Source organism: Cornus florida, unplaced genomic scaffold (assembly GCF_030987335.1).
Source record: "Cornus florida cultivar Cherokee Brave unplaced genomic scaffold, ASM3098733v1 CherokeeBrave_3.0.0_Hap2_Chr02, whole genome shotgun sequence".
In the NCBI taxonomy this organism is placed as follows: Eukaryota; Viridiplantae; Streptophyta; class Magnoliopsida; order Cornales; family Cornaceae; genus Cornus; species Cornus florida.
This window is the reverse complement of record NW_026775572.1, coordinates 56,229,427-56,239,948: the sequence shown is the minus strand read 5'-3', so window position 1 is coordinate 56,239,948 and position 10,522 is coordinate 56,229,427. Positions and strand designations below refer to the sequence as shown.

The window sequence follows — 10,522 nt, the reverse complement described above, 5'->3', positions numbered from 1 at the left end:
TTGCTTTAACTCTTTGATTCAATATTTGCTGCGTTAAAATTACCGTCTATTCACAGAGATCACCATGCATTTTATACTTCAAAAGTAACTATATATATATATATATATATATATATATGACACATGGATTTGTGACCAACACAAACACATCAATAGGGATGGATCCAGCAAATTAGGAAGGGTACTTTTAACAACAATAAAATAAAAAATGTTTTGGGGACAACAGTAGAATTTTTTTGTCAAATTAAAGTTTTATAGGCACATAATATGCGAGCTGATACTGTTAATTATAAGAAAAATTTTGTAATTTAAAATCTTTTATAATAGTCTTGTGTTTTTTTTTTTCGGATGTCTTCCGTACATATTTGTAGAGTTGGAAATTTGTGAAAGAGGAAAAATGACTCATTCATGTGATTTTTTCTTCTCTCCTTGCCTCCTCTCTACCAAACGCAAAAACTTTGTTTTTTCCGTCGTGTTTTCCCTCCATCCCTCTTCTTTGCTACCAAATGGAGCATAGGGTTAAAAATCCATTGATATATTATAATAATATATATATATTTTTTCATCCGTGTGATAATACTTAAAATGCAAGGAAATGACCATGATGTTAACCTTTTTTACCATTAAATTTGTTTTATGACAAGAATGGCAAACATCGAAGTTTAAAAATAAGAATTTCAAATCTATTTGTTAATCTTTCAAAAACGACAAGAAGCTGGGATTCTTATTTGTTAATCTTTAAACAATTGTTAATTATATATATATACACATATATATATATATAGATAGGCGATGCTAACCCTCACCCTTTCTCAACTCTTTTACAAACTGCATCTGATTTATCATCAAACTAATTTATTCAGCCAGCATTTCCACAACTCAACTCCTGAAGAATCTTCTGAACAGAGCATCCATCACCTGTGGATTACCTTCACAGACTTCACCATTTGTTTGAACTTTTTTATTATTGAGTTCAATAACTAATGAACCCTGAAATCAACTTTGATTATGTCCTCTTGGGAGAATAAGAAGCCCAAAATTTCATCATCCTATAACCCTGCATCTTTAGCAAAGCTTATTCATGCTAGGATCAACAAACAATTATTATTATTATTATTTTTTACCCCAAAACTATAATTCATGAATTGTAGTTAAACTTCTTTGTTATGGCATTGTAATGATCGACACATTTTCACTTAAAAGTTTACAGATAAATCTATAGGCACCCAACAGAAAGGGTATACCCAAGCAAGGATTCTTCTTCCAAAAGTAGAAACACAAAATAAACAGGTCAATCAACCACACTGTCATACCTTTCAAGGACCTAATACTTGATTTTCCAAAGTAGAGAGGAATGTGAATCATTGATTGCATACTGCAGCGCAGATGACTCGCCTTTTCCCTTTTCATGTGCCCTCAATATAGACTGCAAAAAGGATAGCAACTCCTTGTGTCGTGATTGTTTTCTCTTCAATACTCGGATGTAAGCGAAAAATCCAAGCCATACAATCTCTTCCTTCTCCACTTGGAGAATTGGATGGAAATTAGAATCGATTTTCACAGAATGCATCCTTCTCTTTATGAGCTTGTGCATATATCTGACAATCAACAAACCAGAATGAGAGTTTAACTGAGCATAAGAAGAGTACAACAGAAAAATAGAAAAATAGAAATATTTTGATAGTTCAGTTCTCCGACTTAAGAATCTAGAAATTTTCTTATTACGAAAAAGAACTCGAAAGATACATATGAAGGAAAACAAATTTCTTATTTTTTTTTATGGATTTAAACAAGACTGATACTTTATAAAGCATCAATAAAGGTGTTTCACATGACCAACCCAAATTTAGTGATGCTACTAATATCAGGGCAGCATTAAGAAGAAGATGTACCTTATAGACTTCTCAATATATTGTACATATGTTTTCACGCTAAGCCTGCAGGTGTTTGACAAGTCACAGACATAACAATGGAACTTCATTGCACATAGCAAAAAAGCTTGATAAATATTTAATCTGACAACTCCAGCTGAATTGATATTTGAATCGTAGAATATGGGATGGCATTTAGGTCGCAGGTAATCACATAACTTTGCCTTCAAACAGCGACCGGGTTTCCCTTGCCAGCACACAGTAAGAGTTGACCTTAGATGTGTATTAAGATACCTGGCCAGTAGAGGAGCAGTTACTTAGAGGGTAAAAAAATTGTAGATTGCGGATAAATTTCTCAAACAAATTGTTGACGGTTTCATCATCGTCGTCTTTGTTTTTATCCCGTATAAATGGGTTGGCTGACAGTCACATTATGATTGTTATACAATTTTTCAGATTCTTAAGAGGGGCAACTAGCAGAACAAAATGACAAGAGTGATGTCTAAATTTATATAGTGGAGCACATGAGGATCTATTTAACGCTAAGTCCCTAATTCTAAACACACAAAAAAATCTATTTAAAAAGCATCCCAAGATAATAATTTCGTAATTTTATTTGTGTGTTTAGAATTAGCGACTTAGCATTGACACTTTGTTGTTACCATATTAATTGATTATATCTGATCTGGTCAAATTGATATATAAAACAGTTTCAAATTTTGACAAACTTCATAACTTAAACCAATATTTGCATTAGTGGAATCTAACTTCTGATTTTTACAGACTTACCATTGAATCAGAACAATGGAATGTCAGCTTTCGCTGATAATCTTGCTTGCAATTAGGGGCAATACTAGCAATCTGCAGAACCTATAGAATTTTCTAGTTCACCTTTGTTCACCTCACTGTCTGGTCCTTTTCCTTTATTTTTTTCCCTTGTTTGGTGGGGGTGGAGGGATTTGATGTCTATGCGTCTGGTCTTGGTATACCTTAGAAATACTCATCCACTTCAGCCACAGAAACACTTTAGCAAATCTAATTTCTTTTAAAAGACCATTATTTGGAATTTATCCCAATTTCAGTATCATCCAATGTTAGCACATGAAATTTTCAGGACTAATTTGTGATTAAAGATCTGGCAAACTTCATTATTATGCAGATTTACATGTCATTTGCTAATGTAGAATATAGAATAAAGAAGATGATGAATAATAAAGAAGCATGTCCAACTCCATCAAGCTTCCCTAATACTGTATTTAATGTCCTTAAAAGTTTGCTGTCATAACAGAAATTGCAGCAATCACAAAAATTCATTCAGATACAACATCAAATATTGAAAAATTTGATCAAAGAGCTATAGTAACTTCATCTTATTTCGGGCATGAAAAGCCCACATAGAAGGAGGAAGCAATTATTGTACCTTCACTATACTTCTTTTGTTGTGATACTCGCCAAGAAGGCATGGAGATGTGTTTCTGGCAAACTACTACGAATAACAAAAAAAAAAAACAAAAACTTGGAAGAATAGTTTTTTCCTCATCTACACCCAAATTATTCTAAGCTTAAAACTTGGAAGAATATGTTCAATTCCACCCTCACTATAAAGAACCTAAGATCAGTGCGTTTTTTTCCGGATCCAAGGGAAACTATATATGTATGATAGGAAATTGAAGAACTCAAAAGCAATGGACCACAACAAATTTAATAAATTCATTGACACATGCTCCTAACTTCTAGTTCTTTATGCTGAGAGAATAACTAGAACCTATCTCTAGTATGCTAGCTTAACCTCACGTCTATGCTAAAACCTGAAATTGTAAGACGATGTTTGGTCATGAAGAAAGTGGTTATCCAATGGACAAGAATCTTTCCGGAGTTTCAAGAATAAGCCAGAACAAATTCAAAAGAATGAGATGGTAGGAGACGCCAGGAGGGGAGTTTGATAATTCATAACATGTAGAATTATATGCAATATGTCAATATCAAGTTATGTATGCTTGAAGAAAAAGATGCAGGATTATTGTATTTCATCTATCTAATTTATATAATACTCTTTATGGACGCGATACTTAAGCTACCTGTCATCATTTTAGGTGACAGACGATACTAATAGCATCAAAATAACTTGACCTATTACTGATCTGGAATTTGATTCTCAAATCCCCCTACATGGACAAAACTATAATTTAATTTGTTTCTTTTATGATTAAAGTGCTCCAGTTAGCATAATCAGTAACTTATCTTAGGGTAAATTACACTGGCCTCCCCCTAAGGTTTGACATAATTATTGGGACCCTCCCTCTTGTTTCAAGAATAAAATTGACCTCCACTGTCAAATAATTATGTTAAATGGAGTAAGGAGATTGTCGTTTTACTATTTTACTCAAAAAAAATATATAGTGAAACTCTTTGTTTCCCTTCATGTTTGTACTTCACAGGTCTACTAGAATTGAAAAGATAAATTTTAAGAATTTATCTTATCTTAAAAAATAGGATACGAATACGAAGAACACAAGAATATATATATATTTTTATGAATTTATATATGTATAAAAATCAATATATGCATGGGTAAATTAAATAACAATTGTTTATGTTATATATACTGTTATTAACATTTCTTTATATAATATTACAATTAACAAAAAAACAAGTTTTTTTTTCAAAGGTAAGAAACAAAACAAGAGATTATGTCTACTTCTTTGATGCAGCGGGTTTATACCCTGTCTACTTGAAGACTCATCTCAGTCTTCTTTCACATTCACATATATAGTGAAACTCTTTGTTTCCCTTCATGTTTGTACTTCACAGGTCTACTAGAATTGAAAAGATAAATTTTAAGAATTTATCTTATCTTAAAAAATAGGATACGAATACGAAGAACACAAGAATATATATATATTTTTATGAATTTATATATGTATAAAAATCAATATATGCATGGGTAAATTAAATAACAATTGTTTATGTTATATATACTGTTATTAACATTTCTTTATATAATATTACAATTAACAAAAAAACAAGTTTTTTTTTCAAAGGTAAGAAACAAAACAAGAGATTATGTCTACTTCTTTGATGCAGCGGGTTTATACCCTGTCTACTTGAAGACTCATCTCAGTCTTCTTTCACATTCACATATATAGTGAAACTCTTTGTTTCCCTTCATGTTTGTACTTCACAGGTCTACTAGAATTGAAAAGATAAATTTTAAGAATTTATCTTATCTTAAAAAATAGGATACGAATACGAAGAACACAAGAATATATATATATATTTTTATGAATTTATATATGTATAAAAATCAATATATGCATGGGTAAATTAAATAACAATTGTTTATGTTATATATACTGTTATTAACATTTCTTTATATAATATTACAATTAACAAAAAAACAAGTTTTTTTTTCAAAGGTAAGAAACAAAACAAGAGATTATGTCTACTTCTTTGATGCAGCGGGTTTATACCCTGTCTACTTGAAGACTCATCTCAGTCTTCTTTCACATTCACATATATAGTGAAACTCTTTGTTTCCCTTCATGTTTGTACTTCACAGGTCTACTAGAATTGAAAAGATAAATTTTAAGAATTTATCTTATCTTAAAAAATAGGATATAAATACGCAAGAACACAAGAATATATATATATTTTTATGAATTTATATATGTATAAAAATCAATATATATGTATTCATGGGTAAATTAAATAACAATTGTTTATGTTATATATACTGTTTTTAACATTTCTTTATATAATATTACAATTAACAAAAAAACAAGTTTTTTTTTGAAAGGTAACAAACAAAACAAGATATTATGTCTACTTCTTTGATGCAGCTGGTTTATACCCTGTCTACTTGAAGACTCATCTCAGTCTTCTTTCACATTCACATATACCCTAGCCAGATTTTTCTCTCCTTTTCTGACTTTTATAGTGATCATCATTGATCACTCATCCTATTGTACCTTATTGTTCTATTTGTATAAATAAAATTACAAACCCATTCAGTAAAAAAAAAAAAAAAGGGTATTATCATATTATATCTCAAAACAAGAGTTGAGAGTTATATTGCATAGATAAATTTTGGACTAAATCATGATATATATCTCAATACTTCTTTTTTGAATAAATTTTAAACTTTTCTTAACAATTATATTATGATATTATTGTTGAAAGAGTTACATTTTAATGTTCAATACTAGTTAAATATGTGTTCTAAAATATTTGAGAAGCATCGGATATGTGGTCGAAGTATCTAAGAAGTATCAAATACGTGTTAGAAATAATATATTTTAAAAGTATGAATATGTTTAGGAAGTAACAGGTACGTACTCATGAGTATCCGAGAAGTGTCGGTATCAGACGCAAATACGATATGGGTACGTCACTCTTGTATAAGTATCCATGATTCCTAGTTGTAGACGAACGACTCATGAAACTTTGACAAAAGTTACAACCCAAGTTCTTGAGTAAGAAATTGCCAACACATGACTCATATTCCTAATATTCTCCCCCTTTCGGAATTCCATAACAAAACTTAAAACTGAACATTCAGAAGACTATTGACAAAACCGAAAACCAAATCATCGTTACATGTACGTAAATAGGAATAGATAAAAATACTTAATCTTTTGCAAGATCATCTTGATAAACTTCAGTTATGCTCTGCTCTGTTGCCAGCAAATATACCCAAGAGTACTACTGTGAAACAAAGAATATGAAAACACGATGTATGTATAATAACGCGAATACAGAATAAAGCATGAATAACAAAGCTTTATAATACTTAAACGCTTGAAACATTTCTCACATCTCTCCCCTTAATGAAACATCCCAAATTTGTACTAATTTTCCCCCATTTTGTTATGTGTGGAAGTTTCTTAACCTTTAGGGCTTTCCAGCTTATAAAACCAAGATTTAGTTTTTCATGTAAAATATATAAAAAAATGCTACCAACTTAAGGGGTCATTGCCTAGTCCAATTGACAAGTATGAGATCCCAGTTTTGAAACTGAAGGCAGCCACTTTGTGTAAAACAATATCAAAGTTTAGGTATGTCTTAAAACATTGCCTCCCAGGCTACCCGCATAGGCATGACATATAATTGGTAACAGACTCTTAATTGCAGTAGAATAATTAATATCTAATAATTACCCATATTTAATCGATTGAAAAATATGTGCATTTTTAAATATATATAAGAATGATTCTCTTTTAACAATTTATAATTGTCATAAAAATTGCTTTTTATTTTTGTTATTCAGAAAATTTCCATGATTTTTCACATATTTAAATTGCATTACGGATACATGCCCTATGTCTCAGCCTATATTACGTCAAAGCAGTATACTAAGAACCATGATACCAAGACCAATTTCATAAAACCATGCTGGTTATCCACTTGAAACAGAACTGCACAATGATATAAATGATGCACAAGATAATGCATTTAATAAGATAATCACAAAACTGACCAGAACAACAAAAGAAAGTAACCTTGTGTAGTCAGCCTGAACTTCTAATGTGCAGCAGTTGATAAGCAAACCACTCCATTGAAGAAATGAGACATCATCTTCTCCCACACAAACCCTGTTCGATGTAAGCCCAGACATCTGGCCAATATCAAAATTCAGGCCAAATTTTTTCTCATTCATGTAGCAGTTGTATTCACTGAATCCTCCTTGCAATCTGGATAAGAACTGAGAAGCCTGTTCCCTTGAGGTAGAGACAAAAAGGAAGTCGTCAATAAACCTAAGTAGCAGTGATTTAGAAGACAATGAAATGATTTCATCTTCACTCCTCCCAAAAGCATCACTATTACTCTCTCTCACTGATAAATCTTCAGTGGCAGGTTCACTAGCCTTCCCAAGCAATGGAAATATTAAATTCTTTTCCAAATGTCCCAAGTAAAATGAGCAGAGCAGAGAAGATAAAATACTTCCCTGGGATATACCGACATCTTGCAGAAAAAACTTTCTATCTAATTGCAACACATTGTGCTTCACATGCTGATATAGTTTAAAATAAAGCTCTTCTTTCCTTGTAATTCTGCTCCACTCCTGAAATATTAGTAGCAGTAAATTATAAAACAACCATTCTTCTTAATAAAAGATTTTAAAGAAAAATCTCAAACCTAGCTTTGTTTGATTCATACTAGCACGATACTTTTCAACAGATGGGTTCCCACAATGGACTGTAATTTGTCTAGCTCAAACATTCACAGCACCTGTTTCAGCTAGACACCTGTATTTTTATTTTGTTCTTATTTATGACCCAACTTGTGACCAAAAAGCATCATTTGACCGTCACTCATAGACAAAGCCTGGAAAATAATTTTCAACTATGCCGCTGGGTAACCAGACCAGGCACAATAACAGATTGAAAAGAAATCACAATGTGATAATTTTGAAAATTTCTATGCATAGAAGTTACCCTGCAGGGGCCAAAAAGAGCTCACTACTGTCTTACCAACCTTCCACAGGGTTACAGCCCATAGGTTCTACTCCAGGAGTTCAGGAGAGTGGTTCCTCCTTTTCAGTAATTTATTAAAAACATGGAGCACTTCATTTTTTTTTCTTTTCTTAATAATGATAATAAAGGACCACAAACCATGGCCACAATGCTAAAGCCGATACAGGTATGGTATCCTAGGCCAACCCGGAAGAAACAGATAAGAATAAGCAATGATGGAGCCCTCTAGGCAGAGCTCAGATTATATTACTTAGAGAAGTAAAGAAACAGACTGATTATACTGACAACATATGCAACTACTAAGAGAAAATTTAATTAAAGAACCAAGTATTCTGTGACAGCAACAGGGATAATGAAAGTGGACAATTCTTTCGCTCAACTTAAAAGTTTGATGAATGGGTACATGTGATGGCTTGCATATATTATCATTCTTAATGAGGTTCACAACATACTTTTGCAGATATATATCAATATTTCCCCTATGACCAAAAATCTTGCCAGTAAGGTCTCCTACTAGCTCCGGTCCAAGAAGCATGGATATGGACACGAGATAAAGACATGACACAACATGAGGCAGACACATTGATAAGACAAATCTTTAAAAAGTAGGACAAGGTCGAGACAAGGACATGGAAACATAATTTATGTTTTTAAATATAAAAAATATATAATATATGATAAATAAATATTATAAAATTTTCTGACATGACATAACATGAGGCAGACACATTGATAAGACGAATCTTTAAAAAGTAGGACAAGGTCGAGATGAGGACATGGAAACATAATTTATGTTTTTAAATATAAAAAATATATAATATATGATAAATAAATATTATAAAATTTTCTGATTTATATATCATATTAAATATAATCACCATGCTGCATACAAGATAACATTACACAGACGAGACATAATAGAAGCAACTTTTTGTATAGGCATGTAAATGTGTTTATGTGTTTACATATACATAGTTTATTATTTCATACTCAAATAAATCCTTAACCAGCACATTCAAGGTTGATTAGTCACAACATATCATGTGTTAAAAAAATTGTCGAGTGTCATTATTATTAAAATTATAAACAAGTCAGATGTGTTAGACACTTGACCAAGCGTGTCCAAGAAGTGTCATTCTGCAATCTGTTCAATACAAAAACAACTCCTCCTTATAAAGGTTCATGTTAGGATACTGTTAATGACTCAAATTTCTCAGTCAAGTTAAGCGTTTAGCTTAGAAACCTTTTCATGTTCTTAATGTTAAAAACATATATGCGCATAAGCAGTAAGGGTTGCCTTTTAATCCTTCTATTTTACAGAATATGTTTAATATGGTTTACTTATACCAAGTCTCAATCAAGGTTCCGGCAAATCTAAAAGTTACCAGGTGACCACTACACTCTGCAAAAGTGACTACTTGAGTTTGCATACTTTCCCTCAACTTGAATGACTTCAGCTACTGAAAGTGGGCATCAAGTAAACCATATCTTTCAAATTTTACAACTAAGAACCTGGTTAGTTGTACAATCCACGAAGCAACTTCTTCAGTCTGCATACTTTCACTCCAATTCGAACTACTTTAAATAAGGAAGATGTCCTCAAGTAACTTTATCTTCCAAATGTTCATTAAGACATCAAATTGTCCACTGACTGTTGAAACTAGTAGCTTAAGAGAACAAGACACATTGAAGTCATCATGTCTGGTGAAGCAAAACTGTCAGCTATCAAATCCATACATTTAAGTTGATTCATTAGCAACTAGCTTCTCCTTGTAGCTCCCAATGGCACCACAGTACCACCAGATGCACTAAATTTATGTAAGGGATGACGTCATGGTGACATCATCATATTTATATCCTTTACTGACTATTTTATGTGAGTGGAGGATGACATCATCATGACGTCATCATATTTAATGACGTCATCCCTTACTCACATAAATTTAGTCCGATGTGTCCTACCCTCGAACTCTGTCTCATTACTCAATAAGAATAATGATAGCTTCTCCTTTGTAACACACTCCAAATGCTCGGGTTTCGTAAATTGAGGTTCGGGGCGTGACATCTTCACCCCTCACAAAGAGGATCATCAAAGTTCCACATTCCATTTTTCCTTCACATGATGTACTTCCATTTAGATTCTGATTGAAAAGTGATGGGATGATCGAAAAGTGAGAA

The 10,522-nt window shown here is 32.0% G+C and overlaps 1 protein-coding gene across 1 annotated transcript in view; it reads right to left on the bottom strand.

Annotated features, from left to right (window-relative positions):
- Nucleotides 1-1,110: 1,110 nt before the first annotated feature.
- The window catches only part of LOC132295046 (telomerase reverse transcriptase), a 43,552-nt gene continuing 34,140 nt past the window's right edge, over nt 1,111-10,522 (bottom strand). Inside the window, exons 10-12 of the mRNA XM_059793123.1 lie at nt 7,370-7,932; nt 1,893-2,165; nt 1,111-1,598 (exon numbers count right to left, since the gene is read on the bottom strand). Of these exons, the coding sequence (XP_059649106.1) occupies nt 1,325-1,598; nt 1,893-2,165; nt 7,370-7,932 (1,110 nt within the window). The 3' untranslated portion in view covers nt 1,111-1,324. The remainder of the gene's footprint in view (nt 1,599-1,892; nt 2,166-7,369; nt 7,933-10,522) is intronic.